This window comes from Pseudophryne corroboree, chromosome 9 (genome assembly GCF_028390025.1).
Source record: "Pseudophryne corroboree isolate aPseCor3 chromosome 9, aPseCor3.hap2, whole genome shotgun sequence".
Classification (NCBI taxonomy): Eukaryota; Metazoa; Chordata; class Amphibia; order Anura; family Myobatrachidae; genus Pseudophryne; species Pseudophryne corroboree.
In genome coordinates this window covers 412,755,044-412,773,954 of record NC_086452.1, presented here as the reverse complement: position 1 = coordinate 412,773,954, position 18,911 = coordinate 412,755,044, and the positions used below count along the sequence as shown (strand labels likewise).

The 18,911-nt window shown below is 48.6% G+C and overlaps 1 protein-coding gene across 1 annotated transcript; it reads left to right on the top strand.

Annotated features, from left to right (window-relative positions):
- The first annotated feature begins 1,631 nt into the window (after window positions 1-1,631).
- On the top strand, window positions 1,632-16,257 carry PSMD6 (proteasome 26S subunit, non-ATPase 6). The gene is made up of 8 exons (XM_063940916.1): window positions 1,632-1,955; window positions 4,169-4,374; window positions 6,195-6,340; window positions 7,890-8,109; window positions 9,827-9,935; window positions 10,387-10,555; window positions 14,425-14,502; window positions 15,987-16,257. The coding sequence occupies exons 1-8, from the start codon at window positions 1,811-1,813 to the stop codon at window positions 16,081-16,083; spliced, it is 1,170 nt and encodes a 389-aa protein (XP_063796986.1). The 5' UTR covers window positions 1,632-1,810; the 3' UTR covers window positions 16,084-16,257.
- Window positions 16,258-18,911: the final 2,654 nt, after the last annotated feature.

Below are 18,911 nucleotides of genomic sequence, written 5' to 3'. Positions count from 1 at the left end.
GCAGAGAGGCATGCCGCAAGCATAATGAAGGCAACAAAGCGAAGACCAACCAGACCAAGCAAGTGATGGGGCCCCCCTGAAGCTCGGGGCCCGGGAGGGTTGTCCCCTTTGACCCCCCCTGTCGCCGGGCCTGGGTCTGAGCCCCATATAAGAGAGGGTATAGGAGGTGGGAAGGCTGTGCGGCGTCCACCCCCCCCAGAGTGCAGGTAGGGATATAAAGGAACTGCACCATTTGATGTTGTACTCTGATGATTTTATGTGTGTTGTTAACGTGCAGGGCAAAATGTTGTGTTAAAGTTTGTGCATAGTTTTGTGTTGCACCACCCACACTTGAGCCAGTTTGAGGGCTTTGTTTATGTAGTTAGTGTAGCGGATGCACACTAGGTTAGAGTGAGGCCCTGCACGGCTGTTTCTCTCTTTGCCTCCTTACAGAGACCTGTAAGTGAAGAAGATCGGAGTGCAAGACGTAGGACGGTGAGTAACATCTGTCTGTGTGTTCCTTCTGTGTTTGTCCCTATCTGTCTCCCTTCCTTCAGGGCGAACGGTGAGCCTTGCACACCGGTGCAAGGTAGAATTTCCACCTGGTGCGAGAGTGCCAATAGGTGAAATTCGGGCTCTGAGGCGTACGCCTGGGATGACCCTCACCTAGCCCGAAAGCGCTATTTTTCTCGGTTCCGGAGGGCATTTCGGTCCACAGTCAGGAGGACGGCTCTCAGCAATCTCCTTCCTCCTAGGTCGTTGGGTCCGGGTGCGACTGAAGATTCTCCAGGTCCGTGGAAGGTTCCGGTACCTGAAGGTGAGGGAGTGCGGCGCCTGGTAAGTGGTGAGCCTACACCTGCACGGCAGCAGGCACTACACGCACCGCCACCCTCTTACAGGTGTGTGGAGCAATGGCGCATAACTGCAGTGCTGTGCGTTACCTCCAGTGAAGATCACGAAGTCTTCTGCCGCCTGTGAAGTCTTCTTGCTTCTCATACTCACCCGGCTTCAGACTTCCGGCTCTGTGAGGGGGACGGCGGCGCGGCTCTGGGACGGACGGCAAGGGTGAGATCCTGCGTACCGATCCCTCTGGAGCTAATGGTGTCCAGTAGCCTAAGAAGCAGGACCTAGCTTCAGAAAGTAGGGCTGCTTCTCTCCCCTCAGTCCCTCGATGCAGGGAGTCTGTTGCCAGCAGAGCTCCCTGAAAATAAAAAACCTAACAAGAAACTTTCTATCAGCAAACTCAGGAGAGCTCACTGAAAAGCACCCAGCTCCTCTGGGCACAGAATCAAACTGAGGTCTGGAGGAGGGGCAGAGAGGGAGGAGCCAGTGCACACCAGGAACTAAATTCTTTCTTAAAGTGCCCATGTCTCCTGCGGAGCCCGTCTCTCCCCATGGTCCTTACGGAGTCCCCAGCATCCTCTAGGACGTTAGAGAAATATAGTTTTGTCCCTGCTTTGAGGACAGTGGTTGGGAATGGCCGCTTTATGGTACGTGTGTGCGGTACAGAAGTGGCGAAGATGGAACAGTTGGCGAAGCTGCCGGCAGGTGACGCTGTTTGTATGGTGTGAGTTTTCTACGATGTATTTGGGGTCGTTGCCGGGAGGTGTCGCTGTGCGTTGTACAGGTGTGTCAGAGCCGTCCAGAAGTACAGTTGGTGTCGTTGCCGGCAGGTGTCGCTGTATGGTGTGTCGAACTATGAGAGCCGCATAGAGGGTGCAATTGGCGGCGCAGCCGGCAGGTGTCGCTGTGTCCTCGTTGTGCCGCATTGTTAGAGGCAGTTTCCGGCGGAAGCGGTGACCGAGCAGTTCCCGGGACCGGAGCAGAGAAGATGCCGCTGGAGAACCTGGAAGAAGAGGGGCTGCCCAAGAACCCGGACCTCCGCATCGCGCAACTGAAGTTCCTGCTCAGCCTCCCGGAGACCCGCGGAGATGTCAGGCTCCGTGCCGAGCTCATGGAGGCCGTCACCCTCAACAGTGAGTGTCCCCGCAGCGTGTGATACGGGGAAGGGGGTAGGTGTGTGTAACGCATCTGTGTGCGGGCTGGGACTACAAGTCCCAGCTTACACTGCCAGCTGTGGCCATCTGTGAGTGCAGTTACCAGTGAATTACCTGTCCCAGCATGCACTGCCAGCAAAGTACAGTGTGACTGCTGTAGTACTACATGTACCAGCTGTGACTCATGCTGAATGTATGACAGAGGGACTGCGGCAGATATTTGATATCCCCCATTCCTGCCTGCAGCCCCCATAGGTTTCTATGAGAGATGCAATGCTGTTAGATTTACCAATGTCTGGAATGCGGTAGCCTATGGGCGACACAGGGCAATCATAGCCGGCAGAGGGTTCCCCAAGAACCCTCCCCACAAATGGCTACAGTGCACGTGTGGTCGGTGGGCCTGTGCCTGCGCAGAAGCCTCTGCAGACCTCACAGCACACGGGTAGGGATCCTTTTGCAGCCCCTGTCCCCACAGTATGTTCACCTGAAGTGATCGCATATTGCACTGTGATCCCGGGCTATAATATCGCTGCCAGATTGCATTGAATGTGTAATCAATGATATATGGCCCCAACTGCGCCATCCTAAGCTTCGCTCCACACTGTCTTGTCACTTCCACCTTGCTATAATGGTCTTTACGCTAGGCTGTTTTAGCAGGCTGCGCCCTGGCTGATTTTTAAAGGGCAAAGTGCGCCCTGCCAAAACAGCCTGCCCACTGCCGCCATGTACATAGATGCTGCGCGCATGGCAGCTATGTACATTAGAAGAGGGGAAGCCCAGCGCCTTCGTAGTGCTGGGTACGGCCCCATCAGTGACACCAACTGCTGGTGCACGCCCCCTTTAGGGACGTTCAGAGGGCCGCATCACCCCAATAGTGACACTTGCGGGGCCGCGTGCATACTGCCGCGGCACCCTGCCCACAACAAATCCTGGAGGGAACACTACTAGAATATGCTGTATCATGTCCTGGTCATTACCCATACCCTTATTTGTGAAGAGTTCTACATTCTAAAGGGGTTCAGGTCTGTATTAGTCATTCTGAGCATGTGCAGTGCAAAACTCTCCCCAAGATCTGTTCCTCTCATCCACGCTCATTACCTGCAAACATTCCAGGTTACAGGCTGCTCCCACTTTATGGAATTTTCTCCCTTGCACATTAAAACTGTCCCTGACCATTAAAGCTTAAAGCACACCATGAAATGCACTGGTCAGCAACATAACCAAATTCCTGAACTATCTTCCCAAGCTCTTCTACCCAATACCCACTAGTCCACACAGTTCACATATAATGGTCCTCTCTCTAAAAGTAACCAACTATGCTGTGATCATTTAGCTGGAGTAACCGCTCCTCCCTAGTGTCTGGAGCAATATGTGGCATTTAATCTCCTTTATCAAACTCCTGTTCTCCATAGATTTTCTGCTTGGGAGCAGGGCCCTCCTACCTCTCTGGTAAAACTTGCTTTAGTCTACTCTTTGCTGATGCTGTATAAATAAATGTTTACAATATTGTCCGTATGAGGCATTACAATTAAAAGCGATGCCTGCGACGCGTCATTGGAATGGAAACTGTGGCACATTGTTAGCACCGCATGGCTTCTGTTACTGCACTCCCCCCCCCCCCCCCCCCCCCCCTCCACAGAGATGTTGCCCTGCCATACTTATTTAGTGTTCCCTCTAGAAATTTTAGAGGGCAGGGCCCTGGACTGCGGGGGAACATGTGAGTGCGTGCGGCGTCCACAAAGGGGGCGTGACTAACATCATGGAAGTGGGTGGTGGGGCCCCAAATACGTTACTAAAGGGGGGCGGGCAGCGGCATCACTGTTAGGGTCGTGCCCAGTACATATGGAGGTGCTGGGATTCCCCCAACCGCCCTCCAATAGTGTGAATGGATGCGCACAGCATCTTTACACGCTGGGAGGGCAGGAAGCGAGCATCTTTACACGCTGGGAGGGCAGGAAGCGTCCGGCTGTTTTAGCAGGGCACCGCAGAAAGGGCAGGGCGGATTTTTCCCTTAAAAAATCGAGCAGGGCGCGGCGCCCTGCTAAAACAGCCTAGTTTGAACACTACTTATTTGTGATGTGTGGATAGTGTAGTTGCCCTGACGGGGTCTAGTAATGAGTTTTATTTGAGTGAGGCCTAGTTGTTTGCATGTCTAAACTATGCCCTGACGCTGATTTATTGCTTGTTGCCAGATATGGCTCCCTACTACGAGAGCCTCTGCAAGCAGGTAGACTGGCAAGTAGACACAGACCTGCTGAATAAGATGAAGAAAGCAAATGAGGAGGAGCTGAAGAGGCTCGATGACCAGCTTGAGGATGCAGAGAAAAACCTGGGCGAGAGTGAGATTAGAGACGCGATGATGGCGCGAGCCGAGTACCTGTGTAGGATCGGCGACAAGGTGAGTTCTCAGGCTAGGATCCAGCACCTTAGTACAGATTATGCTCCTAGACGACGCACACTATTACCAGGTTGGCAACTTTAAAATGGAGACTTATTGCTTTTCTATAGTAATACCCTGGTTATTGTGTAATGGGAATTGTAATCGGGAAAGCGTTTTCTTTAGCTGCTATTGGGCTGTGTGTACAGTGATATTGACAACTTGTACCATAACCACAAACTAATTTCCATCCCACAAAATGAACCCCTGACGCATAGTCCTTTGATTTACATCTGTATAGTGAGTGCAGAACTGGTGGTGACTAAGGGGAGAATTCAATTAGCTGCAGGCTAATTGATTCCCCAGGGCTATTCATTACGCCCCTAAGAGAGCCTGTTGGCAGCAATTATCAGGGATTTTAAAAATTTTTTTTTATACATCTGAACAGATGCAAAAAAAAAAAAATACCCGATAACTAGTGGGTGCCGCGACCCTGTTAACACACACATCCGTGTACAGATTGTGTGTTAACCCCCATTAAAATACTTGGTAAGTAACGGTTGTTAAAAAGTGGTTCGGGTGAAAAAGGGTCTGGAATTGAATAGCCTCAGGCAATAAAGGCAGAGGCCACCACATTTTTTCACCCCTTACCCGTTAACTTCCTTGAAAAAGTACCAGCCAATCAGCGCTTAATTGTCATGTTACAGGCTGTGCTTGAAAAATGACCGATAGGAGCTGATTGGCTGCTACTTTATATCACTCCACTTTGTCTTTCCAAGGCTTAGTGAATAGACCCTTAAGGCTGTCTGACGGGATCGGTATGTAATCCAGTCGCATGGGATGCCAAATGTCAGTATACCGACATCAGCATCCCGGGCGCTAGAATGCCTGCAGGGGGGCGAGCGCAACGAAGCACTTTGCGGGCTTTGTGGCAAGCTTTGCATGCCAAAGGTTCTATTGTCCCTCTATGGGTTTCGTGGACACCCATAGAGGGGGAATCGCCTACCTCGCCGGCAGTGGTATAGTTCCCCCGTCGGAATCCCGGCGTCTGTATTGAGACAGCCGGGATCCCGATGGGCAGTATGTTAACCGCATATGGTTTTGACAACTCATTACCTATAGAATGACAGTACTTAAGCTTGGTACACACTGATGCAATGTGTATGCAGGCGATCTTTGGCCCGAAGGGCCGACATCGATACCTGGGTACACACTGAGCGAGGTAATGATGGCTCATTCCTTCATTACATATGCTGTGGTCGCTAGCGTTATCATTAGGTTTGATTTACAGCACATGAAACCTAGTAACATTGCTAGCGGCTGCCACAGGCACCTGCAAATTGCCGGAACACATCGAGCCATCAGGCCGGAACATCGCACCAGTGTATACCCAGCTTTACAGTTTTAGAACCTTTCCCAGCCTGTCCATTTACCTGATGTACTTGAGAGTAAGATCCCACTGCTACCTACACAAAGCAGAGGGGTCTAGTTCAGTAATTAGCCAATCAATTGGCAAAACCAGAGATATTGCCTGATTAATGTTAATCAGCCCACAAAACCGGTAACCTCTACTGTGTGTAGGTGACGTAGTTTATGAACCAAACTAAATGTCCTTTCTGTCAGTAGTAAAATCCTCCCGTACAGTTAAGTGAAAGAAGAGGGATTTGTACCTACGCCAGATAAACATGGCTACTATAGCTGGTCTTGGTGTGTTCCTAAGCCTGGGTGGACATTTGCATATAAGCTTTCAGCATTGAAGCTCTTTCAGTATTCTTGTTATGTTTGCTGTTTGGCTTTCCCATAGAGCCGTTGCTCTAATTCACTTCTCCGTTACGTTGCAGGAAGGGGCGCTTACAGCTTTCCGAAAGACGTACGACAAAACAGTGGCCCTTGGACATCGCTTAGATATAGTGTTTTACCTGCTGAGAATTGGTCTGTTCTACATGGATAACGACCTTATCACACGAAACACAGAGAAAGCTCGCAGGTAGGAGGTTACAAATCGCTGTCACGCATTTGTGAACATAAAGGTGGTATTTATAATTGGTCAAAAAAATGATGAATTTCTAATAAGCATTGACAATTCATATTCTGGAATCCATCACACCAGATGCCAAGCTGCTTAAACGTTACCCTGGAAAAGGATTGTTATATTGTGACCTGAGTTATATGTTATACAAACTTATAAATGGAATACGTTGGATACGTTTTAGAATAAAATGTACAGTTTGGTTACATTAGAAATCCCTCCCTTCTGGCGTGTTATTACTCTGGTTGTCGGGTGCTGCTGTCTTTAGAGTCACCATTGGTTCTGTGATGATGGTATCACTGTTGGTGCTGGAACTGGCATTCCCAATTCTATTGCATCATCTCTGTGACTGCAGATGTTTGGTTACTGGAATTCCTGCACTTAGGGGGTAATTCAGACCTGATCGTAGATGTGCTAAATTTAGCGCATCTCCGATCACTTTCACAGACATGCGGGGGGACGCTCAGCGCAGGGCTAGCCCGCCCCGCATGTAAGGCCTGGATATGGGGGCACTCTTTAAGTTATGCTGTGTATAGAAAGGGTATGGCTGCACGGAATGCGGTCAAGATCCCGCCGGATGGAATCCCGGCGGTCTGAATACCGACCAGCACAATCCCGACATATTCTCCCTCTGTGGTTGTCCACGACACCCATAGAGGGAGAATAAATTAGTGTGCCGAGCGTAGCGAGGCAACGTGGCGCTCACCCCCTGTCGGGATTGTGCCAGTCGGGATTCCGGTGTCGGTATTCCGACTGCCGTGATCCCGTTCGGTAGAATTTCGTACTGATCCCGCCTGCACAGTTGTAAATACAGACTAGGACAATGATGCATATGCACCTGAGGAAGCTTTGGTTGTGGATGGTCAGGGACTGGTGCATACTGTGTGTAATGAACACGACGATCACAAGCACTAGGTAGCTGCTTGTGATTGGCTGTTAGCGAATGCTTTGACGCTGATTGGTCATTTCTTTGTCACTCGGGGATAGATAATGCTTTTCTGCATATGTGACAATAAAACGGAGAGTAGTTTCTGTTGCGTTTTATAGGCTTTAGTGGTTTAGTTTGTTGTAAATTAAATAAGTGGTTAAAATCATGGATGTAAGTGCGACATAATTGTCTGGCGTAAATGAGCCTGTCATTATACTTCTGTTGTCTTTGTTGTGCCTTTGCACATGATCGCAACTGCAACTTTTTCAATGAACGCCAATTGTCACAGCAATGTAGGGTGGAAGTGCAGTCAGCCTTGAATCAGGCCTATTGGATGTTAGTCAATTTAGTCAATGTTTCTTGTCGTTACCATGAAGTTTACTGGTGCTCTTGTAGAAATGTGGGTTGTTCTACAGAGTTGTATCATTGTTGAAGGATTCATTATAACATCCATAATTAGTAGCACAATTTGACTCCTCTCCCCCCCCCTCTGAGTCTTGATCAGCCCAACAAGATACTCGCATTCATTGTTCTGAGTATATGTTATGTGTAAACTATCTCTCATTTGTCGCCACAAAGCCTCATTGAGGAAGGAGGTGACTGGGATCGCAGGAACCGGCTGAAGGTCTATCAGGGACTGTACTGTGTGGCTATTCGAGACTTTAAGCAAGCAGCTGAACTCTTCCTGGACACTGTTTCCACGTTCACTTCCTATGAGCTGATGGATTACAAGACCTTTGTTACATACACCGTGTATGTCAGTATGATAGCATTGGACCGTCCGGATCTGCGAGAGAAGGTAACTGTCCTTGGTAGTGATACTGTGGGTTCTGGTGACTGATGATGTGCACAGCAGGAATGAAGCCTAAAGCGGCATTTCCTTAGTAAGTGAGTAGAGTTTGGCTTTTATTATGTACTATTCTTTAAAGTATTGTATATCAGATCGGCTGTAGTTTAGGTTTTTGTTTTTTCTGTATTTTTGATGGGCTGGGGGAGGGGGTAAGTCCGATTTTGGTTTATATTCACATTAATTTGTTGGTACACAAGTTTGCACATATAAATAGTGTATTCAGTCAATTTCGGTTGACTTTAGCAAATGTAGCTGAAAATATAGTCAGGGGGGGGCTGGATACAAGAGACCAGCACTCAGAATGCCGGCAGTCACATGACCGAAGGCGGCATCCCGACACCTGGTAGGTAAGTAATGCTAACCCTTTCCCAACCCTGTCCCTAACCCTCCCTTCCCGCATCCAAACCCTAACCCTTTGCGGGCATACTTACACTCGGGATGTAGGCTATTGGGACTCTAGTGTCTGTCTTCTGACCTCCGATATTTAAAACGTTGGGATGCCAACTTCATACCATCAGGGGTAACTTATCAGTCGTCCACACTAATGGCACTCAATCTTATGTGGCCGTTCAGCCTCACATACCACCTCCCATCTATGCCTGCAGATTAGACAGCACAACGTTAACTGTTTTTGCTTCTGTTCCCCTAAGATGGTATGAGGGGGGGTGAGGCCACAGAAACCGGTTAGTGCCTGGCGGTAATCTTTGTCCACTTTTGTCTTACGAGAACCTTCCCAGAAATCCTGAACACTTTCATTTATTTGCACGCCTGTTTCTCACCATGAGTGATCCGTTACATATAACCACATGCACGGTGCCACTAATGACCGTAGCTAATCATGGATTCAGCTATATGTGTTGAGAGGTTTCAAATGTATTTCTCCGGTTCCTGTATTTGCATCCATTGCCACTTCATGTCAGCAGATCCGTTTGCTGATTAGTTTCCAATCACTGTGGAGTATCTGACATTTCAAATATATTCTGTTCTAACATATAACTTTTACATGCGGGGCAGTTTATAGTTTTCTTTTCCTTTCCTGTAAATCTCATGGGGGAGATTTATCAAATCTTGGAAAAAAGTTTCAACCAATTGGCTTCTAATTGTCATTTAACAGGATTTGCTAGAAAAATGACAAACTGGTTGGTATGTTATCTGTCCAAGGCTTCATACATCTCCCTCTGTTTGTTAATCTCTAAAATATATTCTGTCCACACTGCTCACATAAGATATAGGGGTCGATTCTATTCGGCAACTAATGAATAGCGCCGGGAATTAGCTCCCGACGCTATTCAATTCAGCAACTAGTTACGTCGGGGATGGCCCGTTCTCGCCGACAAAACAGGTTGAATTGTCGGGAGAACGGGAATTCTCCGACTTAACTCCCCGGCGCGAGGCTGATTCCCGACAGAATCAGCCTCGCGACGGCCGCGAGGCAGCACTTTTGTCGGGTTTCTCTTCTCATCCCCCGGGGATGAGAGAAGAATTCCCGACAATTGCAGGTAATTAGTTGCTGAATTGAATAGCGTCGGGAGCTAATTCCCGGCGCTATTCATTAGTTGCCGAATAGAATCGACCCCATTGTGTATATTCTATGTGTGAGTTTCAGGTCTGAGACAGCGGACGTTAGTAGACCTTATTGTAGTAACATCCTTTCCACTTATTTCAGGTCATCAAAGGCGCAGAGATCCTAGAAGTGTTACACAGTCTGCCCACAGTCCGGCAGTATCTCTTCTCTTTATACGAGTGTCGTTACTCTGTTTACTTCCAGTCTCTGGGTAAGCCCTTACTCTCGGGAAAATCCTTTTTGATGGCTAAAAAGCTCTGGTGTATTGTTTCATTGCTGGAACAAACCACTTTACAACTTACAATTTAGTTTATTATTTATTTATTACCAGTTATTCATGTAGCGCACACATATTCCTCAGCGCTAGGGTTAATTTTTGTTGGGAGCCAGTTAAACTACAAGTATATTTTTGGGTTGTGGGAGGAAACCGGAGTAACCCGAAGGAAACCCACGCAAGTACGGGGAGAATATACAAACTCCACACAGTTAGGGCCATGGTGGGAATTGAACCCATGACCTCATTGCTGTGAGGTAGTAATGCTAACTATTATACCATCCATACTGCCACACACGCACACAATTTCTAATTCGCAAACCAACAACTACCACATTTTACGGCAAGTGTCGCATAAAGCTAAAAGTGCGTTTCGTTGTCGTTTCAGCGGCTGTGGAACAGGAGATGAAGAAGGACTGGCTGTTTGCCCCCCATTACAGATACTACGTCCGAGAGATGAGGATTCAGGCGTACAGTCAGTTGCTGGAATCGTACCGATCACTGACTCTAGGTTACATGGCTGAAGCTTTCGGGGTCGGCGTAGAATTCATAGACCAGTATGTTCTTCATTCATTCTATCAGTAAACTGCTGTGTTGGAATGTCAGCTTTGATTTCATAGCCGAAACAAGCTTTAAGCTTTCCAGATTCCTCCTTCAGGAAACCATTGTATGTCTTCTGGTTGTCAACAAATACCAAATGAATGCAAAATATACATATATCTATATAAAGTGTAATTGTTGGGTAGTATCACTTTAATAGTGTCATACATTTCTATGTAGTAACCAGCAGTTATTACTTGCGATATTGTGGTGATTGAAAATGCCCAGGTGGTAATGAGAGAGATACTTAGAGACATGTCATCCTCTGCCAACAAACAAATAGATTGAAATAAAGGAAAACTGGGGCTTGCACAGTGCAGACTCCACTGCGTCCCCAGGTATTATGTAAATGCCCCTCTCTCTGTGATGTTACAGCGTAGTAGGAAATGGTTCATGGCTCTGCTTTTTACCTCATTTCTGCAGCCCATGTTTGGTAAGTGGGGACTGCCATGTTAATTTCCTCCAATGTGTGTACTGATATCTTATAAGCACTCAGTCGGCCTGTCATGCAAGTATTACCCTGTAAATACACTCTGTCTGTGTATAGCCACTTGCCGCCTCTTTATCTGTAGTAAGTCCTCGGTCTACAGTTGCCCCCTTTGCAGATAACCTCTTGATTGTACGGATTTGCAGAGAATAGCATGAGGATCACGCTGTGGGTGGAAGAGTCATCGTAGATGTCTAACGTAAGGTAGCAGGATAGGAGAAAATAAGCTAATACTAGGTGCTTCATCGCGCCCTACGGGCGCTCTTCACACCGTCGCAAGGGGCTACGCCCCCTTAACCCTTGCATGCCTTTCTGGGGTTTAATATTTGTATTATATGGAGTATTACCTGCATTCCTTTGTTAGTGGTTAAATATTGCACAATGAAAGGGCGTGCGATGGTGAAGGAGGCGCAGCCCCTTGCGACGGCGTGAACAGCACCTGCAGGGCACGATGTACAGAATGTAGCGGGTGCGGGGGGGACTGCGGATGGTGTCTGTAGATGCTGCGGGTGGAGGGGAGGCAGAAGTGGGGGTGGGGCCCGGATGGGGAAGGTTCGGGAGGTGCTGCGCGTGGGGAGGGGCAGAGGAGTGGGGGATGCAGATGGGGGAGGGGTCCGGAGGCACTGCAGGTGGGGGAGGGGCAGGGGTGCCACGGGTGGGAGAGGGGCAAGTGTGGGGATGTTGTGGATGGGTGAAGGGTTCCGGAGGTGCTGTGGGATGGGTGTGCCGGGGGTTGGGTAGGGGACCGCAGGCACCATGGGTAGGATAGGGGCAGGTACGGGTGTTGCGGCGGATGGGAAAGGAGGTCCGGAGGTGTTGCAGGTGGTGGAGGGGCAGGTGCGGGGCTGCCATTGGTGGGGGAGGGGTGGGTGAGGGGGGGACCGCTGATGGAGGAGGGTGTCTGCAGATGCTGCGGGTGGAGGGGGGCAGGTGTGGGGGGAGACGTATAAGGGGGGTGAATGGTGGAAGGGGGCCTGGAGGTGCTGTGGGTGGTGAAGGGGTGGAGGAGTGGGAGCCACGGGTGGTGTAGGGGGTCTGGAGGCACAGCATGTGGGGGAGGGGTGGAGTGCCGCATGTGGTGGAGGGGAAGGTGCGGAGGTGTAGTGCATTGGGGAGAGGTCTGGAGGCGCTGCGGGTACTGTACATGCCATAAAGGACAGGGGTGACAGGGCCAGGACAGAAATGATAGGGACAGGATAGGGGTGACAGGGCCAGGGTAGGGGCGGCAGGACCAGGACAGGGGTGACGGGGCCAGTATAGGGTTGACAGGGCCAGGATAGGGGTGACAGGGCCAGGATAGGGGTGACAGGGCCAGCATAAGGGTGACAGGGCCAGCATAAGGGTGACAGGGCCAGGATAAGGGTGAAAGGGCCAGAATAAGGGTGGCAGGGCAAGGCCAGGGGTGACAGGGACATGACAGAACACAGGGCACGGGAGAGATTGGTATTAGGGACAAAACAGTGGTGACAGACAGATGTGTCTTACCGGAGTCACTGCTGCTGGCTGCTGCTGTTCCATTCCAACCTGTTGGGATCTGCTGCTGCTGGAGACTTGGCATGGCTGACTCTCTCAGGCTGGAGTCCTGCTTTCTCTGCCAGTCCGCATCCCTCCCCCCCTCCTCAGTCACACACCGCAGACCTCGCGCAGCTGCCGGGCACTGTGGTAAGGTGAGACTGGAAATGACTGGTTAGCCCCCAGGAGATGCTGCGGCTGGAAGGAGGAGGGGGTCATAGCATGCACGTGGCGCGGACCTCACGGCTTCCGGGCACTGTGGTAAGGGGAGACTGGGAGTGACTGGTTAGCCCCCAGGAGACGCTGAGGCTGGAGGGAGGAGGGGGTCATAGCATGCACGTGGCGCGGACCTCGCGGCTTCCGGGCACTGTGGTAAGGGGAGACTGGGAGTGACTGGTTAGCTCCCAGGAGACGCTGCGGCTGGAGGGAGGAGTGGGTCAGAGCCTGCAAGCAGCTCGGATTTCTGCAGCGCTACCCGCCAGCTAAAGTGTGTGAATGAGCAGGGCGCACTCCACTGCGGGTGGCAGCGCTGCAGCTAGCGGTGGGGTTGCCGGGGCTGGAGATAACAGAGGCAGTATGGAACCTGCACAGCGGCTGGTGCCCCACTAAACTGCAGCTAAGAAGCGTGGAGTGTGTCAGAAAGTGACGCTCCTCCGCACCAGAGAGACCCTGCTGAGTATGCCGATGTGGGGGGTCAAGCACACAGTGAGCCGGTGCCCGTCTGTCTGTGTGACATACCCCTCACACACCCCCATATCTCCCAAATGTCCCGATTTTCGCGGGACAGTCCCATTTTTTGGGGTCTGTCCCGCTGTCCCACCCGCGGGTCGCAGTGTCCGGCGGTGGGGGGGGGGGGGCAGTTGGAAAGCTCCTGTACTCGCTGTTCTGCTTAGCAGAGCAGCGGTGAATAGTGGAGACAGAGGGAGAGGGGGCATCAGGGGGTACGGATTAAGGGGGGGTTCCAGCAGCAGAGCCGGATTAAGGGGGGGGGGGGGGGGGCAGGCGGTACGTACCGTTGGGCCCACAGTTTTAGGGGGCCCCCCGGCTGGAATAGCTCTGTCCCAGCTCAGAAGCTCCCCCAGCAACAGCGGCAGCATTGTGCTACAGTCAGCACACGCTGCTGCATATTGGCAGGTCTGTGGTGTTACAGGGAGGCAGCAGTCTCCCTGCTTTCTTCTGCCTGTGCGGGTGTGTAGGGGGAGCGACCACGTCCTCTGGATTTAGCCCTAGCTGAGGGGCCAAAATCCCATAAAAAAAATACAAATAAAAATCGGAATTTGCATAAGGGGGCGTGGCCGCGCGGACCGCGATTAGGCCACGCCCCCAACCCACAGCAGGCACAGCAATGAGATAGGGCTCCCCTGTCTCAAGTGCCCTGTGCCCCCCGGACTCATAATCAGCCCTGGGGGCATGCCAGCAGCTCACAGAGCGCTGGGCAAGCCCCCTCACTGACGAAAACGGGGGCCCTCCCGTGAAGCCACGCCCCCTTTTCGCCGAGTGTGTTTCCCTCCTTCTGCCTGGAGAAAGCTCCTGCAGAAAGCTGGGAGTTCTGCACCCCTGCCTGTGACATGCCCAATGCCCATGCTATCTGCTTCTGCTCCTAGTCTCCTGTACATTTGGCCAGATCTCTGTGACTCATTTGAATAACTCCGCCCACTGTTGTGACTCCGCCCAGCGTTAGCAAATGAATCACAAGGTCACAGAATAGGGCTATTATATAGGAGATTCTGAATAGACCATTAGGGGGGTAATTTGTGTATTTAAGCCCTACAAGGAAGGTATCTCTCCGCATTCCTCATAGTGCGTTTCCTTTTCTTCTCCTTGTAGGGAGCTCTCCAGGTTTATTGCGGCTGGAAGACTACACTGCAAGATAGACAAAGTGAATGGCATTGTAGAGACCAACAGGTAATGTGTGGCTTGTGATTTCTCTGGAACAGTGGTTCTCAAACTCGGTTCTCAGGACCCCACACGGTTCACATTTTCCATGTCACCCAGCAGCTGCACTGTGTATCACCAACTGTCACATTTCAAAAAGCTACAGGTGACCTGCAAAACATGGACGGTGTGGGGTCCTGAGGACCAAGTTTGAGAACTTGTGCTCTAAAATGACACGAATACGGCTGCGTATAGCGGACCTGACTCTGAGGCAGCCCCGTGTGCATCCAGCGAATGTTAGCAGACTGCGCATGCGCCGTAGTGATGTACACCGCTTCGTGTGTCTCTGTACGAGTCGGACTTCTCTGTGCCCATGAAGAGCAGTCCTGTGGGCATGTAGCCAGAGTTCTGTGATAATGAGGCGTGTGCATAGGACAATGATGCACCCATTGGGATCCTGATCTGCAGCGGACGTCCGAATATGCAGCCGGTTTGCATGCGACTCGAATCGGACCCAGAACCTTATTTCTTTACATCTGTTTTTATCAATATTGCGTTTACTCTGATCAGGAGTGCTATGCGAGTGTGGGAAGCTTGCGGGCTTTCTGCGGTCGCCACGTGTTCTATCCCCACTCTTTGGGTGTCGTGAAATAGTCCCTGTTAGTTGGCATTGTGATGTAGGGGGAGGTATTGTGACCAGCGGTCTCCTGAAAGCCGGTTACATAACTATATCCCTTTTGTATATGTGTAATATACACTTATTTCCTATTATATGATATTACTGGGTCAGAAATGTGTTGCTTTGGTATGTTCTGAAAAGTAAATCAGGTTATAGAGCTTTTTAGTAGACGGTAATTTTTCCTTGTTCTGGAATTTTATTCCTCTTTCTGGAGCCTCCTATTTATGTGTATTATCGCTCGTGAATAAGACTGACAGATTTGGCTATGTAGCCACATAACAGGACAGGGTGTGAGGGCGAACTGAGCGCAGTATGATGTCATCGTGGGTGTGGTAATCCCAGAGGGCTCAGAAACATGGATGAGCGCGAGACAGTTAAAAACTTACACTGTAGCTCTCTGCCTGCACATAACCTTTTCATGTCCGGCACGTGTCTTCATTTGTGCGTTTGGCAGGAGAATGCATTTTGTTGAATGCAGTTAGATGAGACGTGAATCCCCAATGTTTCAGTGGAACTAGCTCCCCCTACGACCGTCCTATCTTGGAAATTGGTTTGATTTACCACTCAGAGTACACTTTGCCTTTATAGACAATTCCACAGAGGTTAAGAATTTATTTACGAAATGTTGGTTTTCATTGATTTTTATCGTTTGGAAATTGATCTACATTGATGTTTCCAGAGCAAAAACACAGTTACTAACATTTACAAATTAATATAAAAAAAGTATGTTGGTAAATGGTGTGTTTATGTCTATGGGGTATATTTATTCTAGAGTTAAAAATGAAGTTTTGGAATATAAAATGTGAATGTAGTATAACAATCTTTTCTTCTCCAGGCCGGATAGCAAGAACTGGCAGTACCAGGAGACCATAAAGAAAGGCGACTTGTTACTGAACAGAGTACAGAAGCTCTCCCGTGTAATTAACATGTGAAGACGCACACTTTTAACTGGGCTGAATGAGTCACGTGCTGAAGACCTTTACGTTGTGTATAAATATCTCGCTACTTTCGGAAGATTATTGTGTAGTTAGGGTTTTTACAGTTTTACTTTATGTAAACAATCCAGGATGTATAAAACAAAACGAATTAAAAAGAAAAAAAAATCAGAGGATCTCTCCAGTTGTGTGGATGTGTATCTTTCTCGTGATTACAGGTTATGTCACTGCAAGCGAGCAGTGTTACTTGGCGGCTACCTTCACTGGACAGCCTGGGGGGGGGGCAGAACTGGAACCAAGAACTTTGTAGGCTTGCTGTTGGTGGTTATGTATCCACCCTTTGATGATCCACCTGGGCCTACACCATGTAACAGTGAGGAGTTAGCGGTCTCAGATGTCATGGAGTTTGTAGGCTAAAAAAATTGCTGCTTATAATACAGCAGTTTGAAAACACACACAAATGTCGGAACAAAAAATGTTGTCAAATTGAATGTTTTTTTATTTCCTAATCTATTTAAGGACTGCAGTATGGTACTATGGGCCTAAAATCAGACCTGATCGCAGCAGCAAAATCTTTCCCTAATGGGCAAAACCATGTGCACTGCAGGTGGGGCAAATGTAACGTGCAGAGAGACTTCTATTTGGGTGGGTCATTTTGCTTCAGTGGAGGGTAAATACTGGCTGCTTTATTTTTACACTGCAATTTAGATTTCAGTTTGAACACACACCACCCAAATCTAACTCTCTCTGCACATGTTATATCTGTATGTATGTTATATCTGTATGTATGTATGTGTATATATATATATATATATATATATATATATATATATGTATGTATATGTATATATATATATATATATATATATATATATATATATATATATATATATATATATTATAGAGAGAGAGATATAGATATGTAGACAGATATAGATTTTTATTCTCCTTCACAATTTTACTTAATTGTTTTCTTTCACTCTGTACCGTCAAAAATATAACTTGCAGGTCTTGGTGCAAAGAAGGAAAAAAAAAATCATAGCAGCAATTGCAATTTATTTTATTTTTTTAATGGTGTGAATATCCAGTGACATTGGACCAAAAAAAAATGTTTTGATGCATGGGGAATAAATAAGAAGTGGTGCAAAATTGAAACTATTCCGATACTCTAGGGCAGGCATTCCCAACCACGGTCCTCAAGGCACACCAACAGTGCAGGTTTTAGTGATATCCAGGCTTCAGCACAGATGGTTAAATCAAAATAACTGAGCTACTAATTAAGTCACCTGTGTTCAAGCCTGGATATCACTAAAACCAGGACTGTTAGTGTGCCTTGAGGACCGAGGTTGGGAAACACTGCTCTAGGGCCTTTACAGCCATGTGGAATGGGTTTTGAAAGGAGTCACATTTTGATGACTAAGCAGTGGATTTAGAACACAGGTTCTCAAACTCTGTGTGGACCCCACACAGTGCATGTTTTGCAGGTAACCCAGCAGGTGCACAGGTGTATTAATTACTCACTGACACAATTTAAAAGGTCCACAGGTGGAGCTAATTATTTCACTTGAGATTCTGTGAGGAGACCTCCAAAACATGCACTGTGAGGGGTCCTGAGGACCGAGTTTGAGAACCTGTGATTTAGAAGATACTTAAATCATTTTGAGAATATGTATTGTCCTCAAGCAGGAATTTATCAAATTCAATTGTTTGGAATGTCTTCAGTATTACACTAGTATTAAAATTGCCATGAGTAGTTTGATAGGCGGGTAAGACTTTTTTTTTTTCTTTTTCTTTTGTCTGTTCCTCATACTGCAGAGGCAATAAACTGGGAGGATGAAGAATACTGTTTGTATAATGCACTAATGATGTGTTCTGCAGCCTCAAGGTTGACATTTGAGTCACCAGTTCTTGGATAGGGCACCCCTTGGATAATGATTACATGGTTTGCTCCTAAAGAGAGATGTTCCTCAAGGAGTGTCCACTACAGAAGGTGTCTCCCATTGGTGCTCATCTGTGGTCACTGCATGCTGGTCTTCACTTACATGGAGCAGATTATTGAAATCTGTGAGATCAAAACAATCTACCCACTGAGCAGGATTTACGATGTTGGATGAACCAGCTGTAAGCACAGTTGAACCAGACAGAATCCACCAGAATTCACGCAACCATCAATTGCTTCATAACAACTGCTGACCTTAAGACAGCATTTACTGGTTCCTGTCCTCAGGGGCACCTAACAGTGCAGGTTTTTACAGATCTCCTAGTTGGTGCACAGGTGTTCTCGTTACTGGTTAAAACATTTTAAAAGACAAGTGCAGCTAATTATTATACTTGTGACAGTGAGAAGAGCTGTAAAACATGCACTGATAGGGTTCCCTGGGGACTGGAGTTGGGAAACACTGTGCAGCTCACAAGGCTATTTCAAAGGGGTGGTATTCATGTGACCGCCGGTCAGCTGACCGACAGTCACATGACCTCCACCAGCCCGACAGGTCACTGTCCCGTTGCTGGGGACTCCGTAAGGACCGTGGGGGGGATAGCGGCTCCGCAGGAGACTGGGCACAAAAGAAAAGCTTTAGAACTACCTGGTGTGCACTGGCTCCTCCCCCTATGACCCTCCTCCAAGCCTCAGTTGAGATTTTGTGCCTGAACGAGAAGGGTGCACACTAGGTGGCTCTCCTGAGCTGCTTAGTGAAAAGTTTAGTTTTAGGTTTTTTATTTTCAGTGAGACCTGCTGGCAACAGGCTCACTGCATCGAGGGACTAAGGGGAGAAGAAGCGAACTCACCTGCGTGCAGAGTGGATTGGGCTTCTTAGGCTACTGGA

Bases quoted from the DNA above. Each gene is read 5' to 3' on its own strand.
- PSMD6 (XM_063940916.1), top strand. From the start codon at position 1,811: ATGCCGCTGGAGAACCTGGAAGAAGAGGGGCTGCCCAAGAACCCGGAC. The intron at 4,375-6,194 runs GTGAGTTCTCAG...GTTACGTTGCAG, and splicing joins TGTGTAGGATCGGCGACAAG to GAAGGGGCGCTTACAGCTTT. The intron at 10,556-14,424 runs GTATGTTCTTCA...TTCTCCTTGTAG, and splicing joins GGCGTAGAATTCATAGACCA to GGAGCTCTCCAGGTTTATTG.